This window comes from Dicentrarchus labrax, unplaced genomic scaffold (genome assembly GCF_905237075.1).
Source record: "Dicentrarchus labrax unplaced genomic scaffold, dlabrax2021, whole genome shotgun sequence".
NCBI lineage: Eukaryota > Metazoa > Chordata > Actinopteri > Moronidae > Dicentrarchus > Dicentrarchus labrax.
Window position 1 is genome coordinate 5092851 of NW_026136713.1, and position 24110 is coordinate 5116960.

The following is a 24110-nucleotide window of genomic DNA, read 5'->3' on the forward strand; positions in this document are numbered from 1 at the left end:
CACGTCAAATACAGACATCAGGTCCCACTGCAGCAGCAGTGTAGCAGCTGTTGAGCGACTCTCCTCCAACTCATTACCAAACCTCCACCTGTGACTTCCACCTGGATACACCATCAGCTCCAATTTACACTGTAGACACCCCACCTGGAGAGTGAAACACCCACCAGGCTGTCCCCTGAGGCAAATTCAGTGTACTTCTTTGTATCCACCAAAACAGAACCATTTAGCCTTCCCAGATGACACCATTACTTCTATCAAGTACAACTAATTCCGCTGTTTATAATGATCATTTTTATGCTTCACTTTTTATTAACAATTGAGCAGAAATTGGATTACTTTGGCACCTTTCAGTGTTACTGGTAAAGCTTGATGTTTTCCTTCCCAATTTTTGTCAGGGTGACACAAACTATCCTGTTGAGGGGCAGAAAGTGTATTAGTTTTTCCAAGTGTCAAGTTAGGTCTGTGGTCATTTTGTCTGAGGAGCGATGAGTGCTGAAATGTCTCTTTGAACCCTGCGGTCTAATAAAAAAAGGAGAGGAAATGACTCTCTTCTCTCTCCATCACAACAGCAATTTTCTTGGGCTCGTTCCGCCTGCCTTATGAAGAGATCCGGGACATTGTGCTGGAGGTAGACGAGGAAAGACTGAGCGAATCACTCATCCAGGTAAGACTGATGTTCATTGTGGTGTGTTAGTTCTTTCACTGAAACACACAAACACACACACACACACACACACACACACACACACACACACACACACACACACACACACACACGCTTATTTCTACCCTCTGAGTGTGCACTTGTGTGTGTGAGAGAGAGACTTTCTCTGCATATTCACATGAAAAGCTAATTTTTAAATTTCAGTGTCTGGCGGATAGCTTGGCGACCCCATTTTAAACCTGCTGTGGTCTGTTTTTGGCACAAGTCAGTCTCCTCATTCTCATGTGGACCACAGAGACCCCCCATTCATCTTCTTATAATGGATGATGAAGGACAAGGCTTGGCAAAGTCTCTCCAACTCCACCCTCCTTTCCTCTTGCCTTTGTCTTAAACCATAATTGATGAGCTTTCTAAAGGCTACTTGTTTTTGCTCCCGTTTTATTTCTGTTTTTCTTGTCTCAGAAAGCATTAATTGAAAGCAAGGTGGGTACATCTGAGGTGAAGGTTCATTACTTGGCAGCGTGAGCCTCAATTCCATTAATATTTCTTGCACTGTCCTTATGTTAAGCACTAAGAAAATCCCTGTGTTCTTTTGTTTCTGTTTTATTTCAGAAATAGAAGGTGTAGACCTCGGGGCTGAGCAGCAAATAAAAGATTTAATTTCAATATAATCTTGGCAGTGATACACTGTGTTGTGTGCACAAGTGTAGGCAAGTTGCAATGTTATTTATTTTTTACAACCAGCAGTGCACGTCGTTTCAGTGCAGCTTTCAAGCTTAAGTCTATGCATGTTTCCTACCTTGGAAAAAATAAAAAAATAAAATAAAAAACATTACCTTTGTACTGATATATATGTCCTTTCCCATATGGCTTATCAACAAACCCTTGCACAGGAGCTAGTCTGCTTCCTCCCCACCGCTTGGATCCCAGACACCAGTAAAAGGCGGTGAGGCAATATATATTTAGATGGGGCCTATCTAGAGAGCTGGCCTGCAGGACTATTATTTTGAGCTCTGATAACCTTTAATTGGCTGGCAATCTGGCAGAAAGTACAGAGTGTACGTTCTAAGATGGCAGAGCCCCCCCTCGGCTTTGTGAAGGAGAAAGGAAGTTAAGGTATTGACCTTCTCCAACCTTCAGCCTTTCTGTAGTTGCCAGCAGGGCAGTTGTGTCCCCAACACATCCCCACAAAGGCCTGGTTGCACACAGCCCCACACAAGTGGTCGGACTGGTTGTAGCAGTCTAGCACTTATATAGTTGTCCAGTTTAGACGAATAGCTTCTCCAACACACTTCACAGCCTGTTCTTATTCCCTGGTCGTCAAATAAAGATGCGAGCAGTGTTCAGTTAGTTGCAGTCTGAAGCATCACCGCTAGTGGCCACTAAACCCTACACAATGGTCCTTTGAGTTATCTCAGTTACATTGACATGGCTTTTAACCGATATACTGCAAAAAAGACCTAAAAAATAAACAAGAAAAAAAAAACCTACACCACCCATTCTGAGATTTTACTTTTCTTACTTACATTACTATCATACAGGCGTCCACTGTAACCTTCAAGTTCACTTTGAAAAGCACTTGAATCAGCGGTGTTAGGGACATGACAGGTGGTCAAATGACAAGAATGTTTTTGTTCCCACATACAAGCACATCTTTGTGAAGGGTTTCGGTTCCTATCCCCCTTACCTCTTTCCTTTTACCCCTTTGATACATATGAAGGAAGGCAATGATGCTGCTAAAAAAAAAAAGAGAGAGGGAGGCTCAACAAGGCTCATGAGAACAAGTGTGTGAGTCAGCATAAGCATCTGGGAACCAAGCTAATGTCACAAAATCCAAGGGGAGGCGGGAGGACCAACTGAGTTAACTTATCGTTGCAGAAGGAGTCCACATCTGGCAAGTGTGTCACTGCTGGTTAGATAATGATGCTAAAGACAGAATAAAGCCTGGACTAGACAATAAGGACAGTATTCTAAGACAAATGTTTATTTACTGCAAGTATATTTTGTCTCTGTTCTTTCCTTCTTGTGTGTATTGTTTTGTATGTACAAGCCAGAATTGCTGCTTTATCCTTGATTAACTTGCAGTGTTTTTATGTGCAACACTAATAATCAGTATTGCCTAATAATATTAAAAGTAATAATTATGTCTTATAGTTATACAACTGCGGCTTTGCTCTTACCAATATTTTACTATGAGATTAAAACATAATTTTGAAACATAATTTTTTTAGAGGCTTTTTTAGAAACCTTTGAGTGGTTACATAGTCTGTATCTTTTTTCTGTCTTTCTTAATTTACTCAGTATTGTGCGGTGCCATTTGTCAAGAGAAGTAAAACTAACAGAGTCATTGTTATTTGTTTGACAATGTCACTGTATACTTAGCCAGCCTTCCTGGTGAAATAGGAGTTAAATGATTATAGAAAAAAAACCATGCAGAAATGAGCTCACAAATTAAACAAGGAAGCAAGTGACACATGCTTAAGAAACACAGTTAGAGCTATACAGAGGCACTGAAGGGGAGCAAAGAGACTTCCTGCTGTGTGACACAGTCCTGAGTGTGGGCTCCATCTGCACAGTGCTCATCTACACTCATTATGCTGATTAATCACTCTACACCACCCACTTTCAGCCACACGCCAATCACCATTTATCCACATGGACAACTGCACACACATACAGAGTAGGAGGATGTGTCTGCATGGCTTGGGCAATTCTAAAAGGAAATGCACTTACCATCTTGCTAATGTTAGAAGGAGTGGGTGATTGTGTGCACCTAAAATGAAAGTAAATAAATCATGGAATTGCAATGGTGAAAGAAAGAAAAGAAAGAGAAAAAACAAACATATTTGACTAAAGGGTCTATGCATATATCATCGTGTTGTTTGGAACTTTTCACAATTTTGATAAAGAATTGCTTATTACTGGGACATGACAAATTTGATGGCAATTAATTTTATTAAAATGGTAAGTAGTTTCTGATTAAAAACATTTATTGACCCAGGTACCACTATCATTAGTTAAATATTATTACTAATATTTTATAACAAAGGTGGTAAACATGGGCTCCTGGTATGATACCAATGGTTTTTATCAGTTTACAAAAACTTTTTTTTGGTACTAATGAATTACCTTGAAAAAGTAACCTGGCAGTTCCACAAACCTCTCTTGTATTCATGTACGCTGATGACGAGCTCTGATAAACAACGGCTCAGTTTTAACTGGTCTTGTAACACTTATCTTTAAATAAAACGCTACAAAACTCAGCTCTGTTTAAAATTGTGCCCTGGCAATTTTTTGCAAAAAGACAAGTGACAAGCAAGCGAGAAATTGATAAATGGAAGGAATAGTGAAAATAGAAGGAATCAAGGAAGCAAGAGGTGTTCATAATGCATCTAAAGCTCTGTAACTCAATCTTATTATCTTCCTTCTCCGTCGACACGTCTAATGTAATGATTTGTCAGCAGAATGTGGCAGTGTGCTGGCCTTGAAGTACCCCTACAATGTGTCACCCTGGCAGAGTGGATAGATAGGAGTTGATTGGCTCTCCTTATTCTGCATTAGGGCCCATCAACGCCTCAGAGATGATGTACACATCCCTGAATGCTGGCAGACAGTCTTGGCTCTCACCATTCATCCACAGTTTATATGAATCCTTGCAATTCCAAACTTCTTTTCATCTCCATGCACCGGGCATACAAACATACATACAGCACATGCAAATGGATAGGCAGTGTCAGTTATCCCCTCTGTCTCTTAGTCCCTGCACAGTTTTATAATTCATCATCCAGCCAATAAATGTGTGTAAGGTCCATGCATATGTGCAAACACACACACACGTTTGAATGCAATCTCTCTTTGTCTTTCTCTCCCCCATCTCATTTGCCTACAATATTCATAGTGCTGGTGGACAGAGGGCACTTCTGTATATCAGGTCAGCTTCATCAAATTCAAAAAGACATCAGAGCCACCCCGCTACCATACCCTGTATAACAATGAGATGAAGAGGACAATGAAAGACAATAGTGAACGTTGGCTCAGTGAAAACAGATTGAGCCTCAGACAGCTTGGCAAAGGTCTTCTTTTAAAGGGCTGACAGCCTGACAAAGCTATTCATTGCTATTGCTATTGTTGGCCGGCAACAGAAGCAGCAAGGGAAGGTTCTGTAGACCTTGTTTGTGTTGGAAAGAGTCAGGCACGTGTGGTCTGGTCTTTAGGGTCCTGGTTGCATTGTGTTGGCGTTTAGTTTGGCACAACAGGACATCGAGCATTGCTAGTGCTTTTTAGTAGCACCCTTGCAAGTGCCTATTCTACCTGATGTGGCTATGCCCATGACCTTGTTGTCAACGACTAGAGTTGGCTCTCCTTTGGTGTTTTGATTTCTCCAAAAGTCCCTCACAGCCCCTTTACCCCTAGGAGAAGGCTTAACTGGCATAATGATGGTAGTTGGTCCCATGCCCTTACAGTTCCTGCCAATGTAACACAAGGAGGCCAAACAATGGCCAGATTGTTAATAAGCACTTGTAAACTTGAATAGTTTATGGTGTAATCAACTGGTACACATGCAGAGGGTTGCTCATAATAGTTCACAGGCAATGTTACTACAATGTAATAGGTTGAGGGCATGATTCTAATGAAATGTATTCATTACTGTATTACTTGTATTCTTTTCTTATTGCAGTGTCATTACCTCCATAAAATTTGATTTATAAACCCAGCCTACTACTAATGCCAGTGTTTTAAATTAATTTCAGCTGCAGCATTAGACCAGCTGCACATTATTATAAAAGCCAGTGCTGTTACTGCTTTGCTTATCTTCAAATGATGAAGATGAGATTGAGAAATGATGATGAGCAAAAGCAGCAACTAAATATAACAATAAATTGATATTGTATTATCATATTCAAACCAAGCACTGGCACTAGATGGGGCCTTTTGGGTTTTCTGCGAGTTTCGTGGCCACCATAGTTTCTCCTTAATGCTTAGTTGAGTCAAGGGTTTCAGGTGGTTGAATCTCACAGTTAGTTACCACTAAATCCTACACACTGGTCCTTTAAGAGTGAAGTATTTATTTTTATTATTTATGCACTAAATCCTTTTCACTGTTTCGTCAGGAGATTTGTTTTTTTTAAAGTAAATTACTTTCCTTTTCAGGGCGGCTCAAAACTGGTATTAAGCTTGCCCATCGTAACAACAAAGCCCTGCAGAAAACCCTTTTCTGTTGTGGCAACGGTCCCTGGAAAATTGTTAAATAAGTTCAAGTGGCCGACAATGTTGTTATTGTTGTATTACACATTCTTTGCAATCTCTGGGAGGAACTGTGTCCAAAGGCGTCGTTAGGAAGATTTTCTTACTTACAGTAGGAGGGATTAAGTGGTATCGGTTTCCAGGAATTTAGATTAATGCTTAGCAAGTGTATTCTCCAAGCTCTCCAAGCTTCTTCTTTTGTCTTACCGCTTTTTTCTTATTTTTCTTGTACAATATTTGTGCTGGACTACCTTGTGTTCCCTAGTTGCTCAACTGGCACATCTAAGGGAATTGTTATTTGTGATTCCAGTTTACAAATTCTTATTTCCTATGATGTGTGCCTCTTCTAATGCTCCCCCCAGGCAAATGTAAGCTTTTTAAGGTCTAATCAGCTTTGCTACCTCCATCATGCAGGCTATGGTTCCCCATGCAGTATATATAGTTTAGTGGTTGCAGAGTCCTGTGATGTCCAATTATGGTCCAGTTCTAATTTAACCATGTCACATCAAAGCTCATCACTGCATTGACTTCAGTGGATCAGAACTAACGCATAATCACAAAGGGCTGTATGTAGTGTTGGCAACTTAAGCCGGCCGCTGACGTTCAAAAGTTACATCCAAATACACGCAGTATCGTTATTAAAACTCAGACATATGCTGCACATGTACATAACTTTATTTAAAACGACCCACATTCAGTCCATGCCTTTGGGCCTGTCCAGATTTTCTTGCTTTTTGGGAACGAGGTTTTCCATGTAAGTGGGTGTGAGAATATTGAAACTATTTACATATCTTGTATTGAAACTCTTGAGTCAGTTATAGTATTTAAAGCCTGCACACAAACAGAATAAATAGTATTTACACAAATATTAATTATGGCCATCATTTTTTGTTGTTTGTTAACTAGCTCTGATGATAAAGTGGCACAGTGTAACAATGAGATTAGGATTATATTTAAACTCAATAGCTAAAGAAAGAGAAAGAGAGAGGAGAGTAGTGAATTGACATAGATACAGACTGAGGATTTATTTCAAACAAACAGTAAGCACAGTTTTGTAGGCTGCTGCAGAGCTGCTCTTTCCTTCCCCCCACCCCACCCTTACCCAGAACATGCTATGTGATCTATCTACTTGAAATAAGGGAGTCATCACTAAATGTTTAAACACGCCCAGTTTTTGGTGTGTGTGGTAAGCTAACTCTTGTCAGTGGATGATATGGCCCTGGGGGCTTGTTTTGCGGAATATCAGAGTGGCTTCTTAATGTTTAATGTCTGCCAATGTATTTTATATTACCCCATCTCCTTTTCAAAAGGAAATGCTAATGACTAACACTGCACCGCCGCTATTCATTTGTAATTAGTATTGCCCTATGTTGTGTGCAAATTCACTAGTAAGAATATCAAAGAAGTGCAGAGAAGTGTCCAGCAACTCTTGTATTTAAACTCAGCATGTCTTAATGAGTAAATGTGTACACATCATTTCAAGCACTCATTGCTTGACATATAAGTGGTTTTAAACAGTGGGAAACCTTTGTATTCATTTTATGATTCAGGAAGAGTGTTACACATATTAATTTTTTTGCACACAGGCATCTATGTCAAAGTCAAAACCATACAGGTACAGTGCTGAAAAAGGAATTACTTTGACAGCATGTTACATATTTGTATAGTCATACCATATGTAGGGATACACTGGTGTGTCAAACCAACACCCATTTTAACATACAATATATGTCATCTCCCTGACTGTTATGTTTCTTATTTAAATATAAATGTTAATGTACATGGAAAGAAAAAGTCCCTCGCCTACCTAAAGCATGTTGGTAAATATCTGCATACTGTCACTTATTTTAGCAACAGCTATGCTGAGTTTATCCTACAAATGTCTATAATGTTATGACCTAAAAATATGTTTGTATTATTTATTGTGTTGTTTTATTATGCAGACTTTTTTTTGTGTATGTTGGCTTTCCTTACGTTGGTAATGTTGCTGTTGTGCATAAATATAAATTACTTTTATTTAGATTTACTTTTGATCCCCAGATTTTCACGTAGCTGTGTTTTATTTAATATCAGAAATAAAAATGCAGAAAAACAAATGGAATTCTGCACTACTTTAAGTTTTTTACTATTAAGGTATATGGACACAAATGAGAAATAAAAAAACACTCACACGTCATACCTTTCACATAAACATATAAATATATAAAATTGAAATTTGCATGGTATGTCATATAAAATCCTAATACACACTGACAAGGTTGTCTCACAGTAAACAGCAACATTGTCAGCTTTCGGCTTTGCACTACTTCTCTTCACCTCGCCATGGCAACAACCTTTCCGCCAGGTCTCACAGGAGTCTTTCGCACTAGCCTTGCTTGTTATTATTGTTTATCTCTCTTGTCAATCACCCAGATCACCACGATGCTCATCCATATGCATTCATCATTACACGTGCTAGCCCATTGGCTGCAGGGTCTGGCAGTGCCCATGCCAGTCTTTGTTCTCTGCTGTAACAACAGGTGATTGTAGCAGCCTGGCACATTGTTGGGCATCATTTGCATGGTGTAAAAGTGCACATGTGGGGCAAGGCGATAAGTATGGCTGTGCATTGGGCCTGTTGGATTAGAGCTTAAGCAGGGGAAACGGGGTCCCCCATGGGCTTAATTGTGGTGTATTTTGGCACACAGCACAGAACTCTCTTCTGCATCAAATGCTAATTTAACAATGAAATGTGAAATGCATTATGCTGATTTGGTGGGGCTAAAAAAATGAGATAGAAAAGGAGAAGAAGTCTTGAATAAACAAAGTAAAGGCAGGGGAAAGAGAGGCGAGGCTTGGCTTAGTGCAATATCAAATACGCTTCAGAAATTGATGGCCAGGACCCAAGGTACTACATGTACTTTTCACTGATCATCACCGCGCTGCAGATCTCTAGCCACAGGGTGCAGGCCAGGTATTCTGTCCTCAGGTTGAATATTGATTAAAAGCACACACACGCACACACACACACACACACACACACACACACAGATGCATACACACAGCAAGTTCATGCACAATACAGCACAACAGTTAAATTTTGATTAGGTGGAGTCCATGCAGCTTCACCTCAGGCACACTGGGTGCTGTATTTTCTTAACCGAGTAAAAATTAGTTTTCTGTTTTCACTCCACAATTCAGTGTTTTTCTTTTTTTTCTGTGACAGATGGCACATCACTCACAGAGAGCGCTCTCAGACGGCAGGCTCCACAAACAAATTAATTTCTATTACTGTTTTTCATGCTAGCTCTCTTTTTATTTGATTGACAGTCTCATCATATGCCGGTGCTGCATAAGGATGGCTGTATGGGACATTGTAAAAGAAGAATATTCACAAATGTAGTGCAGTACAGTTCATCCCCCTTTTCTCCACCGTGACAAGTTTGTTTTCAGCGAATGTTCTGCATATAGCTAGTCTTTATGTATTAGGTAAAAACAGTTTTTTATCAAAGTTGGTATGATTAAGCGATCATATGTGTATTCACACTTTAAAACATATTCCCCTTTCAGTTAATACATTAAAGTTAGATTCATCTGTAAGTCCTGAGGGCTCACAGCAGATTCAGGTGGGGGTGGAATAAGCTTTCAGAAACATTCTGTTTATTTCTTGCTGTCTCTGTTTTCTGTTTGTTTATTGTCTGTGTCTGTAACTCTTCTCTGTTCTTGTCTCTTTCTTTACTAAGTTATATCTCTCTGTTTATCTCTTTTATTTCTCTATGTGAACCCTCCATTTGCCTTGTTAATTTGCCTCTTAATCCTGCTACACAGCGTTCATGGTAAACGTAAGTGCTCAGGTGTGCACATTTAAGAAATTCCTTCGTATTTCCTCCTGAAAGACAAATTTAATGTCACAGTAAGTCTGTCAGGTTTTCCAGCCCCAACCCTCAAATTAATCCCTCCCCCCCTCTATCTCTCTCTCAACCTTTCTTCCTCCCTCTCACTGTGTTTGTGTCTTTCTCTCAGACTGCATTTCTCATTTAGTTTAATGCGATTTTAGAATCTGTCACACTCAGTTTGTTGCCTGTCAGCCTGTCACTGCAGCTTTGCTCATAGTGAGATTTGAGGTATTTGTATGGTTTGGCACGGTGTAGATTGTGTAAGATGACAACAGCCTGTATGACTGATGTTCATTGTTTAATATATTTACCTGTGAGACAAGATTTGCCGTTTGTTGCTGTTTGTTCTTTGTTTTCTCTCGTAAGTTACCCTCTAATTGCTGAGCTTAAATGTTGGGAGCGACTGCTTATGATAATTAACATTTTATAAGATGAAACCCATATTGTAAGTTTAAATGCTTTACATGTCATTTTAAATAAACAGATGCAGCTTCAGAAGAGAAATATTACATTTGGAAGGTACCACACTCAAATTTTACTGAGCATTATCTGTCAAAACTGTCCCCATTCTTGTAAACAAAAACACAAGTTGATAGTCTTTGTTCCACATATTCAGTTTCCAGTTCTGTCGTAGTAACCTTTTGTTTGAGATGGATGCTGTCTACACCCACAAACTATTGTGCAAAGTTACTTTTTTTCTTTTTTGACTCTTAGTTTGGGAAGAAAAAAAAAATAGAACTTTTGAAATTCCAAATAATTTATTTTTTGGAACTTTCAAGTGCTGGTTTTTAAAGTAAGGCTTGTAAAAAGTTGAGAAGCCTTCTTGTCTGTCTATTATTTTGTTATTGATTCAAACTGAAGTCTTCACTGATTTTGCCATGAGCCAGGCAGGTGGGCCTGCTGAGGTGTCACGGCAGGAAGACGGCAGTCCCATGTTGCTCTTCATCACAAAGCATGGGCAAAATATCACATGTTATCTTTGTCTCCCAAAATTGAGGAGAAAATCAATTAAAAGGAGAAAATCGTATCTGTCAAGCACATGGCTCATCTTTTGTCTTTGTTGTAGCACTCCCATAGACCTAGTAGAGAGGAACGCAGTTTACTCAGATAATCCTTTAGACATCAGGTGATTCTCCCTCTTTTCTCCTTTATTAACCCAGCTTAATAAAGACTTTATTGCTCTGAGAAAAATGTTATCGATTGACGTGTCTCAGGCTACATCTTAAGGTTTGTTGGTTTTCTTTATCATTTTTACATTACTTTTGGGAATATCTGCGCTTTAAATATATTTTTTACAAGGAAAGGGTCGTAAAGTAGGTGTGGTAGATGTTTCATGTGCTGCTCCACAACAAAGGGAGGAAGGTGGACACTTAAAAACACAAAAAGAGTTACTTTACACATATACAGTACGTATACATAGTGCACACTTTTATTGGCATTTGTTGTATTCTGAATATCAAAGCTTTTGGACATTTGTACTTTGCATCACATCAGTGCCTGCTGTTTTAACAGCGTGGAGTGCTGTAAACTGTATGTCTGAGCTCACACCTAATACATGCCTAATACCCCGCTTTTAAACTGTATTAACTTGGCATGGGTTCGCGAGTGATGTGAAACTGTGAACTTGATTCACTGGAATGTAGTAGTCAGCAGCAGAGATCAAAGTATGGAAGTGAAAGCCCTACAGATACTGTCATCCTCTACAAATGTTTAGTGAACCATAACATGTATCTCATTACTGTTACACTCTCCTTTACCCTGGCAACCACTTCCAGTCCTCAAATACAGACCATTTTGCAGTTTGGGTAGCAGTAGTTTAATTTTTTCACCAATATTTACTATAGTTATTTAATTAAAACATTAAAGTATAATGCATTATTTACCAAAAATGTACACTTCCAGGTTTAAATGAGAGGGAAACATCAGTAACAGTGTGAGGTCCTCTCAGAGTCCTTGCGTTGACCTGTACCTGTAAATCTTCAATAAATTGATTGACAATTGTGTGCAGTGATATCCTTATCTATTTCAAAAACGCATTACAACCAAAACCAATAATAGGAACATTAATGTCATGCTTATTCTTTAAATTGATTTTTAACACATTTTGACAGGCGTTTATTCACATGAATTGTGCTACTGAAAGTGTTAGTGGACCATCGCTGTCCCAATGACAGTGATTAATTGATTCCGATTTGTCAAACTGAGCACATGATTGATTGACAGCTGAAACACACATTTTAATGATCGCTCCCAGAATTTATGAAAGGTAGTTTTTGGGAGCCAGATAAAGATATGCATAAAGATATACAATATTGGAACTTCAAAAAGCTTTTGAACTGCAGCAGTCAACATATGAATAAAGGCCTGTTGATACATAATGTACGTACCTGTTTTGGGCTAAACTAAACCTGTGTTGAAGTCGCTTGTTTCTTGTACAATCAGCCAATTCAGAAAAGTAAATTGATCACAACATTGTATCCTCAACAAAACATGGTGGCAGGGTAGTATGATAGCCTCAGTTTCCACTCATACTGTATCAACAGTGTAATACATACCTTGTGTTTGCATTTTCCAGTTTACAGTATACGTTCACCAGTTATTGGTCATACTTTTTCACAAATTCAGCTTGTGATCTGTTTTTATTTTTGACGAGATATTAAACATGAATTATGAGGTTTAAACCTGAACAACCAAATATAGCTGTGGCCGCTTTGTTGGTGGATTTCTGTACCTTGGCAAGTGTGCTGATATGCAGCGCCTTCATCTTCGCCCAAGGCAGTAAGTGAATGTGTAGTGTTGCTAGCATACTTCCAGTAATCTCTCCTAGACTGCTGTGTGTGTCTGGTAAGCCTGTGGTGAGGAGTCTGGCCCAGCGTCATCACCCAGTCTCCCACATTGCCACACATATGGTGCTGCCTTTGTGTCAATTGTGCTCTATGGGGTTTCTAATAATTAACAAGATGACAGACAAATGCAATGACAAGCACAAGGTGGATTTGATTTTCTATCACCTAGTCTTCTGTGTTTCTCAGATGTCTTCAACTGTAGCATTTTGAAACATTTTAGAACAATTTCACCTCTTTCAAAACATTAAACCCACTCCCCACAAAGTCCTCCACTTTGGAAATATCAAATCCAATGAATTGTCTTAGTTCTGTTTTTCATATGTTGTCATGGATTTCTGCATTCTTCCTGTAACTAACTGACAAGCACTAAAAGCACAGCTTCACTAAAACATATGATATTACAAATGGGCCTAAATACACCAACAAAGACTCTGCCAAGGACACTTTTCCTTCATTACTATACAATGCCTAACCATACCCAACTCAAATGGAAAGACACTGTAAAAGACTTGATGTACAAGGGCAAAAACATACCCACTGAAGAACATCATCAAATAATCAGATTTGCCAAACTATGAGCCATAATTGTTGCAATGGATGAATGGTTTGCTGCTGTGTAAATGCTGTTCCATTCAAAACCAATGATACATTGTCAAGGAGAACTTTGTTACTAATCCAGCTGCTAATACCCCTTGGAGTTCAAGAGAATAAGTGTACATACAATGTGTTATGCTTTCTCTCAGACTGGCAGACAATATTTTGTCCACTTGGATTTTTATTTTTATACTTAAACACACTTCAATCTGAATAAGATAATTTGTTAAATTGTGAGACTGACTACATAAAAAGCAAATGATTATAAAGTCTGTTAAGGTTTTTTTAGGAACAGCTACACATGCCTTTCAGTCAACAGTTAAACTATATCTAAGACCTGCATTTTTGAACAAAAATAATAAAAAAAGCCTCTCAGTTTCAGAACTATGTTATTTTTCTTTTGCCACTTCTTTATGAAAAAGTCATCAGGTACATTAAAACAGCAACCGCAGGAGTTTCTTTATGAAAGGCCATGAGTGAATAATTAGCGACATTAGCTTTGTGTTGAATACAGTATATCCATTGCTCTGAACAAAAAAGGGACAAAAAAAGAAAAGCATGTGCACAGTCATCATTTAACTCCAATATAAATTCACCCTTACAAATCCAATTACACAAATATGGTTTTTTATTTTTATATATCATCAACAATCCTTTCTGCTTCTGCCGATATGATCAAAAGGCTTCATTATCATGGCACCATTGCTTGCTGGAGACCCTAATTGGAGCTTCAGCAAAAGCAAGCAACATTTGATATAATGGCTCCCTCCCAAACACGAATGCCAGGCCTGCATTATGGCTTACTTTTTATATTGCTGAATTCCCTGAGGGAAGGACAGAGATGTCATCATTAGTGGGCAGTAGACTCTGGCCGTGGTGCCTGCAATAGCTGCTGAGGTCTATAGAGTGGTCAGCCAGGCCCTTGGCCCAGTAGCTTCTACTCTCTGTTTTCCCTGTCGAGGTTCCCATCTGGCCACGTGACCCTGCGCCAGTATGCTCCCGCTGAATAAATTTGAGGAGCTAATGAGGAAGGAAGCCTTGTGAAGACCTGGAAAAGGGCACCTCTTCCTCTTCTTCTCCTCTGAGAAAAAGAGGGAAAAGTCGCTGTGGTCAATTTTATTAACTTGGCTGACCTTCACACAAACAATTAACATTTACAGAAAACACAGCCCCTCCCATTATCTTCCTCATCTCCATCTTAATCTTCAACCTCACCACCGGCAGCATCGTGTTTTTTTTTTTTCTGCTCCTGCAAGGGGAATTTAACAGAAAAGTAGCAAATTAATGGCAAATCCGTTGCATGTATTCTTAAGACAATTGCAAGGTGATGTGGATTATGCAGTAGAAGGTCAGTTATCTGAAGGTCCTTCTGTAATTGGCTAAGGGCCACTAGTGTCACAGTAAAAAGCCAACTGTGAGCAGTGATTATGTGACCTTATCAACTTACCTACCAAACCACCAGCAAATCTATGTATTCGGACTGAAATCTAAGTCTAGGTCTAGTAAAGATATATTAATGACAAAGAAAACACTTTCTTTGACAGTGTGAGAACCTAAAATAAATTTTCCATATAATCTGTAAGCCATACGTGTGAGTACTTGTCGTTCCATGTCTTTATAAGTGCATCCGAGGAACTGTATGTATGTCTATAAAAAGTATTAAAAGTTTCAAACTGTTAACTAACCAGGTAAGTTGAATAGGAACACACTCAGCAGCTTTGCTTGTATGGACTCCTTTCTCCTCCTGTTGTGTGTGGAACCCTGTCATCCTTGTCTGTGAGGTGATTTTTATCCTGACATGGACAGAAAATGAGATTTGCATTAACAGTAGCTTTCTTTCTCTCTCCCTCTCTCTGTATTTGTGTGTTTGTGTGTGCTCCCCCATTTGTAGAACCTGATAAAGAACCTGCCAGAGCAGAAAGAGCTGAGTGCGCTAGCGGAACTAAAGGGTGAATATGAAGAGCTAGTGGAGTCGGAGCAGTTTGGCATTGTGGTGAGTATAATTTCCTGGTGACTACTGGATCGGCCCAAGAGAACACACAGTATGCACAATCATACTCCCAGTCTGCTAGAGTCAAACACTTGCAAGCATGCACAGTTGAGAAATTCTGTTTTTTATTCATTACTCACTCTTTCTGCCTCTCTATACCACACACATACACTGCACTTTTACACTTTATTTTCCTCCAGCATTGTTTCAGGGGACTGCTGGATTTGGACAGCGGTTTAGCAAGAAACCCAGGAAATCAAGAGATGTATAATTTAGAGGGAGTTGCAGTCATGTTTAATTAAAACATCTGACAATATAAAGGGCATTTTTAATACAAATTTGTTTGTATTTTTTTTTTTTTAACACTCTTGGCTCTAGTAAAGAACAGTTCAATAATTTTTGATAAGTATTCTGCATCAAGAATTCAGTGAATGCCATATTTTTGACATCAGCTGTCAATGTTGTCTCATGATAAGATCATGTCCTAAGGCTATGAATCCTGTCTGTACTGAAGTTCTTTGAAAAGTATGCCGCTGTAGTCAGCAGGCTTGGTGATGTATCCCAATCCTCAGATCGATTTACAATGATTATCCAAAGTTCGATCTTTTCCAGCAATAGAGTATAGTAGTGCTGGGTAACATATTGTAAACTTGGAGTATAGCCTTCAGAAAGTCTTCAAAACAACAAGGTATTCACCAGGCAAACATATAATGATATTCAAGTAATTAGCTATTATATATGAAGTAGGTACAGTAGGAACATTTAAGACCCGATCTGCAAACCTTATCTATTGACATAAATATGGTTTTAAGTTAATGATGTAAAAAAAAAACTTTCATATTCTTGTCCCTTGTCAACCTGTCTTTATCCAGCAATCCTGTGTGTCAAACATGACTCTGATCTTGAGGTGCGTAAACTAATGCACTGGCAACTTGACATAGTACCTTTTCACACTGGCTTGTGTTCTTCCCGGAATTACCTCTAATATGGTGGGTGACTGAAAAAGGCAAAGTTGTACTGTAAATCAGTTGTAGAAGATGGGAAGTACATCATCAAGCTGTTCTGACCTTTCCACTTAGTTACAGCTGTAATTACTTTTTAATTAACTGCTCTTGCCATCAATTTAACAAGTGAATAGCCGGCACTTTAGGCAACTGTAAAAGTAAGTGTTATCTTAAAACTTAACTTTACAACAAGATCATAGAGGTACATTACACAGTTTTACAAAAGAAATGTTCAATTAGACCCAAGGGTTGCAGATGTGCTCCATCTCCCTAGCTACTTTTTTTTTTTTTCTTGCTTATGTCTTTTAGGAGATGTAATGAAGCATGGGGGTGGCAGTTTCCTTCATGATCTCACCAATTTTGTGATCATATACCTCCCCACTGATGAAGTAACTCCTCATTGCAGAGCTATTTAGTTCCCCTGGGAAATAAGCCATGTTCAAGCTTTTCTCTGCCAGAGCTGTCACCAACATGCTTGCTTTCATTGTGATTTCTCCTTATTGTATACAAATCAATTCAAGTGAAGGAGATTGAAGGAGTGTGTGTGTGTGTGTGTGCGTGTGCGTGCGTGCGTGTATACAAAGAATTGAGGTGGGTGGGAATATTGGTGTGGGGCAGGGTTTTTTTTTTTTGACAGACAACTTGCCCATACACATGAATACATTTGAGCAGTAATGAAACATTATGGGCTGGATCTGAGGGTTGCCTTCAAGCACAGGATTATGCAGCAATCTGTAGAATTTGTCTGTGGTTGCTGCTTTGCCACATATCTTACAGCCAAAACCCTATTTGTTTTAATTCCCTCCCATTTCCACAGATATTTTTCTTCTCTCATTTTCATCTGGCTTCAGTGATTTCACTCACAAGCCCACAAGTATTGATTGAGGCTGTTATATTATTTATGACAAATCTGTTTAATGGGGGATTCCTTTGTCCATATGAAAGTCTGGAGGGAGGCAGGAAAGAGGTTAGTCCCATTTGCTAAAGAGGGTAGTTGATTTTCAGTTCATCAAAAGTAGTTGCAGCAGTAATTACACTGGAGAATCAACATGACAGTGATGGCAGGTTTGTGTAACTTAGTAGGATTTCTTCTCTGTCTTTGTTTTATCACATTATGAAAAGCTATTGTAGGAACTCACTTAATAAAATAAAATAATATTCAAATACATTTGAGATTGTGAGTAGTAGTTTTATAGTTAGTATAGTTATAGTGCACTGGCCTGTCAAATCTGTGCATACTGTAAGTGTGGTGACATATTTAACTTATTTCACTGAAGTTAAAAAAAGTGTCATTTTTAAATGGAAAATGTTGTGCCTCTCAAAAGGAGTGTGCAGGTTTGTGTAAACACAAAAGAAAATGATAAATACATTTTTTTTTTTATTGCTGGCTATAAGTCGGTATGTGTTTCTCGCTCCCACTCACAGAGCTTCCGCTTTTAAAAATAAAAAAAAGGACTACCAATGGTTTAAGGCCATCGTGTTATTATAGAATTTTCAGGGAGATCTGACAAAATTAAGTGCGCAAAGAAAGTGCGCACAGGTGGAAGGCAGAATTTGGGACTCCAAACTACTTACATTGTCTTTGTCTACATTGATTTCTTTTTTTATTTATACCCTCAGATGAGTTCAGTGAAACTCCTACGGCCACGTCTCAATGGCATTCTGTTCAAGCTGACGTTTGAGGAGCAGGTGAATAACATCCGACCAGACATCATGAATGTGACATTTGCCTGTGAGGAGGTGAAGAAGAGTGAAGGCTTTTGCAAACTCCTGGAGTTGGTGTTGCTGGTCGGCAATTACATGAATGCAGGCTCAAGGAATGCCCAGACGTTTGGTTTCAACATCAGCTTCCTCTGCAAGGTACCACACAACCACCACACAAAACACAGATTAACACCATGTTGTGAAAATGCTTGAAACATGAACTTCCATTAACAAAAAAGGTGATTCTGAAATTGCTGACTTGAGGCGAGTCTTACTATAGATGAACTGTTTATAAATAGATATTAAAGGTCCATGGTTTAACATTTAGGACGGTTGATTGGCAGAAATGGAATCTAATATTCCTAACTATGTTTTCATTATTGTATAATCACCTGAAAATAAGAATTAATATGTTTGATAGTTTTTGTTGCCTTAGACTCAGCATTTTACATCTACAGTCGCTGCGGTAACCTTACATGGAGGCCGCCATGTTTCAACAGTAGCCCGAAACAGACAAACCAAACACCGACTCTAGATACGCCCGTACGTGTTTGTGCCGCGTCTCACAGCTACCATAGTTTCTCCTCTGTTCTTGGAAGAGAAGGGTGCAGTGAGGGTGTCCTGTTCTGCATCTAAACTGTTCGATGCCACTAAATCCCACATACTGTTCCTTTAAAGATGTCAAATTTACATGTATTAATTTAGCAGATGCTTTTGTACAGTCTAAGCTACAGTAGAGAGAGAGATGCCCCAGAGAATAATCCCGCAAAACACTTCATCTGGCACAATTGCCACAAGGTGGCAGGTACATGAAGTCACACTCTAAGTGCAAAGCAAATTACTTTTTTTGATAGAGAGAGAGGAAGGTATTGAGAGAGTTTGTACTCTTGTAGGAGGTAGTTTGTGAAGTGTTTTTTGAAGGCAGAGAGGGATTCTGCTGACCAAATTGAGTTAGCTAACTCGTTCTACCATTGTGGAACCACACAGACGAGATTTCCTGCCTCACTGTGATGGTAGAATACATTGTCATCATCATACATCATCAAACATTGATGATCTGTTTAACTCAAACCAAATATTCAACATGTTTTAAACAATTTAGTTAACGGAACAATTTATGCATTGCAATTATTATTTAGTCATTGAGATGTAATTATATCATGCTTTAAAACAAGCATTTCCTGCCTTCATCAAGTGTTGCTCTGAAGTAATAAAGACATGCTCATATGATTCTTCTGCTGCATTTTTGAGAAACGGTGATTGAACAGATGTAAACATATGGTAAGTCATAGATTGAGGCCTCTCACAAGAGTGCCTCAAAGGACTTTAGAGGGACTAGGTCTTCTAAGATCTGCAGAACCTAATCAACAATCAAATGAAACATGTTTCAATACAACAAATAACAGAGCCATGATGAGACAGTGGAACTTGAGCCAGGACAAGGCAGCATCTGTGTCCACTGCCAGGTAAAATCACAGCATGCAAAGATGTGAAAGAGAGGACTGGCAGCTATGCACACACATATATACTAAGCACAACCTAGCTGTTGAAAGCAGACGTGTTCGGCTACACACACACACACACACACACACACACACGCATTCACACACACACACACACACACACACACACACACACTCTCAAACTTAGATCAGGCAGGCAGTGAGACAAGAGGCTTTCCTACATTGTGTTCTGAGAGGAAGACTGGTGAGAGAGGAAAGGTAAGAGGAGATACTGTCAGCCCCACTGTAGACAAAGCTAGGGTTAGTCATGTCACAATGAAAACAGGGTTTTAAGCTTGGATTCGAACATGGTACTTAAACCACAAGAGCAAGGTGGGTATAACACCAGGGTGCTGCAGTAGAAAAGTTGTTCTTATTTAATATTTATATACATCAGTGTAATGTGTTCTTTTTTGTTAAGTAAAAAGTCTAACAGTGGCTTTACTATAAATGGTGTCACTGATGTATTGTGATATTTGGTATCAGGATTGGCCATATTGACCAGAGGATGATCTTCAGGTTTCTCTACTAAATCAACAGAATATGAACAAATTAGGATTATACTTAGCCAAAAATCCCCTTTGTTGTCTCGTCCCTTTAAAGTAGCTTTGGCACTGTGTTGTCAGGTAGCATAGGTAACAGTATTTAATGTCTTATCTAAAATGAGTGCTTTGAAATAAACATCCAAAATAAGTTACAAAATACATCTTTTTGGCAGTCTGTGTGAAATTTAAGAAACACTTTATCTTTGGTTTCAGTATTCTCCAACTTTCTGCTCTTCTGTAGCAGCACAACTGTTGAGTAGAAAAAAACAGATCTATCCTAAACGATCATGTCAAATGTCAATGTCATGTCATGTGACAACACTCAACATAAGATATTTCCATATGGGACACCAAGTGTCAGTGCCAAAAGCCACTGCCTTACACACAGATTTGAAACCAGCAATCTTGCAGGTGTTAGTTTCGTATTCGTGCAAGCTGACTGAATCAGTGTGGAGTGTCAGTGTAGAGCCTGGTAATGCCTCAGGGGGCTGATTGGGCCATTATAGATGGACAAGAAAAAAAGTCTGCTTTCTCACTTTAGTCAATCAAGTAAATGGCCCCCTGGGTGGCAGGTCTAGGGTACCTAATGGGCTCATCAGGGAGGAGGAGGTTGATGATGGGAATGAGCAGCAAGGGGACAGGTATAGTCCTGACCCACCTTCAGCCCTCCTCTACAGCCCCTTGTCCTGCCAAGGACACACAGATCTCCTGGGAGCCAGTCTGGTCACATATATTCAGCAACATCCACTCTTCACAAGGACAGTGGTAAATTGTCCATTTCGTGTCACTGTAGTTCAGCATAGAGCAAATGACATGATAGGAAAGTTTTCAGCTCTATTTTTCAAACAATACCTCTATTGTAAGAAATGTTTAAAATGCATAAAATATGCACGATAATTAAGAATGTAGAAGAGACTGTTTCCATAATGAAACATATTGGGTAAATGGATAAAACCATCTGCTGTATTCAAAAACAAAGAAATATTATTTATCTTGGGTCTTATCCCTGTCTTACTGAGGGGAAAAAAACACTTTCACAGGCTCTGCTTAATAATTAAAGACCACATGGCAATGATTTGTGTCCAATTTAGGTTGAACAGAACAGGCTATCTATTAGGTACTTGACTTGGTAACAGGAGTCACTGAGCCAGCATCACTGTAACCATGTGTCCTGCTTTCAAAATATAACATTTTCCTCAGTTGAAACGACTGTTCCAATTTCACGTGTTATTATTCATGTCCACACTGTTGTGTGTGAGGCTATATTCCCATTACCACCTCTTCTATTATTAGTTAATTATTATGTTATTTATTTATTTTAAAATTTAAGGGGAAGCCTGCTTGCTTGTATTATACCTTGCCACTGTAAACGCTAAATGTATTGGAGTGTACGGTACTAAGTAGTGAGGGATTTGAAATAACTCTACCTCAAGGCAATTTCTGTTATGAAAGATTGAATGATATCAGTGCTCAGAATTAGCTTTCCGCAACACGGTAATGAAGCAGCATTTTTCCATCTACTTCAAATTAACAGATTTTTTTGAAGGAGTCACATTCTTACACACTCCATCCAGTTGCACCATTAAAGCATAATGTGATAAGACACATTGTAAGCAGCTAGTGTAAAAATGGCAGCTATAAAAAGGCATTTTATATAGGTGTAGTGTTCAAGGAAAGATTTGGGGTAAAACTCCAGGTAGCTTAAGCTCTTCAAGGAATGCATTCTAAAGCTTAAGAGTTCTGACGGTAAAAGCCTTTTTCACTTTGGGCTTTTAGCACTAAATTTGAAATAATCAGGACAAGGGATGTACTATGATTAAAAATGACCCCAGACTTTGACATAGACCAGCTCACTACAACGTTTGCACAGATACTCCACAGTCCATGGCACAGTTCTCACGATACCTTAAAGCTGCATTGACTTAATTTCCTGATTTAAATTAGTGTGAAAATAACATCAGCGCCTCGGGCTTCATGTAGGATCCCCCTGCCCTTACAGAGGCCCTCAGCAGAATGTGTTCCCACTACCAACAACAGTTCTTTTTACCTCAACATACTCCGTTTCAAAATAAAGTAAATTTCCCACTTTCATATAAACTCTCCTTCTATGTGATCTAATGCCTCAATTGTCTCTGTTACAAATATGTGTTTTAAATATACCATAACATGGCAATTTAATGTTTGATATAATTTTGTTTGCTACTCATTTGCAGACAGTCAGACTAATGTCATTCCCATTATATCTACTGTAACATAAGACAATGGCCCAGTTGTTTTATGTGTTTAAAACCATATTAAAACCTTAAGCCCCCCTCATGTTCAGCCAGTAAAACTAATTTAATGTCTCTTAATGACTCTTTTAATGTAAAATATCCACATTTAAAAAAAAAAAAAGGAGCAGACAAGTTAAAAATGTTTTTTTTCATCCCCACTTATCCGAAATGTATTCTTTTCTGCTGGAAGATGACACCGTTTGCTGCAGTTTACAGTAAACTACTGTAGGTTCTCCTGCGCTGAGGACGGATCAGGGAATGCTTCCAGTAATACAAAAGTCCAAGGGTAAAAAGAACGAGTTGTTCATCATGAAGCACCTGAGTTCTGCAGAATACTGAAAATAAATAAATAAATAAAACAAAAGCAAACAAATGCTGAAACATGATTATTTTTAAAGCTCAATTTTCACCAGGTTGTTTTTTTTTTTAATTCACAATAAACTGAAATGGTCCCAACCTTTCTTTAAAATTCACTTGGAAAATGATATGATAAATTATACTGTACAAATTGTTTCATTAGAGTTGTACATATAATATTAAAAGTACAGGTTTGGGTAGAGCAGTTAGAGTGGTCTGTTTACGAATTAGTGAGTGTGTGTGCTCTGTGGACTCCAGTGGTCCGGTCTTATTATGTCAATGATATTCACCTCACAATGCTAATATGCTTCCAATTTCATCAGATAATTTTAAATGGCTGCCTTATTATGCTTTCTCCACTTATACCCACTGCACTCAATAAAGCCCCAGAGTGTGCCCATTCTCTACCCCTGTATGGGCACTAGATTAGTTCAAGTTAAATATACCACTCTAAATCATTAACACAATGTATCAGAGAGGCTACTACAATCTAGAGATATACAGTGTAATTGTACTGTCTGTTAACATTCACAAATCCCTAAATGATTTTTTTTACCTCTCCCAGTTTACCCTCTCTTTATTACATATTACTAATATTAGTTAGCAGATGAAATCAGCATACCACAGATGCACTTTTTTGTGTTGTAATGACAGTTTGGGGTATAACAATAAACAAATTAAAATTTAAAATCCATGAAATTAAATTGTGATTACCCAACGTGAGCAAATGATTGATCCTCATCTAATGAAACTATGTGTGTGTGCACGTGCGTGTGAGGAGCATGTACACACATGTGTTTGCATGTGCACATGTGTGGGCATGTCCAACTGCAGGCTGTTTACAGCGCGGATATTATCAGTATGAGTACACAGAGGTGGGTTGTGCTAATTAGTTTTCCCAGCATGCCATTCGAACAGCATGGCAATCACGGTAGGGAATGAATATGGAACAAGTTCCGTATGCACTGATGTGGAGACTCCAGCGTCTGTGTAGGAGCACAGACACACACACACACACACACACACACACACACACACACACACACACACACACACACACACACACACACACACACACACACATATACACATAAGCTTGGCAAACATAGTACAGTACTTGCATTCAAACTTTCCTGCCTCACTGTTTTATTCTCATGGGTGTGATATCATTTTATGTGTGTAATATCTACTGTAGGTGTGTGTGTTTCTTTCTTTTTTAACCATCTGTAAGTGCATAATGCATTTTTCTTTTATCTTCTCCTCATGTACTGTGCCTCAATCCAGTCCCTCATTTGATGGAGCTCGACTGAACAGTTAACTAGTACCTATTACACACAGTTCCCTTATTATCTTGATGTCCATGTACCGTACCCTGAAGAGGGCATAAATATTTTCTACTCACATCTTAAATGTGTTTGAAACCCTGGTTCTTGCCGCCATGTGAACACAGATAGATTTAGTTGCACACTGAGTAAGTTAGTTTAAGGTTATGTTGTGTAGTATATTTGACAA

The 24110-nt window shown here is 38.7% G+C and overlaps 1 protein-coding gene across 1 annotated transcript in view; it reads left to right on the forward strand.

Moving 5' to 3' along the window:
* diaph2 (diaphanous-related formin 2) overlaps window positions 1-24110 on the forward strand; it is a 370395-nt gene that overhangs the window by 210521 nt on the left and 135764 nt on the right. Inside the window, 3 exon segments of the mRNA XM_051419022.1 lie at window positions 570-664; window positions 15115-15216; window positions 17838-18077. Coding sequence (XP_051274982.1) covers window positions 570-664; window positions 15115-15216; window positions 17838-18077 — 437 coding nt within the window.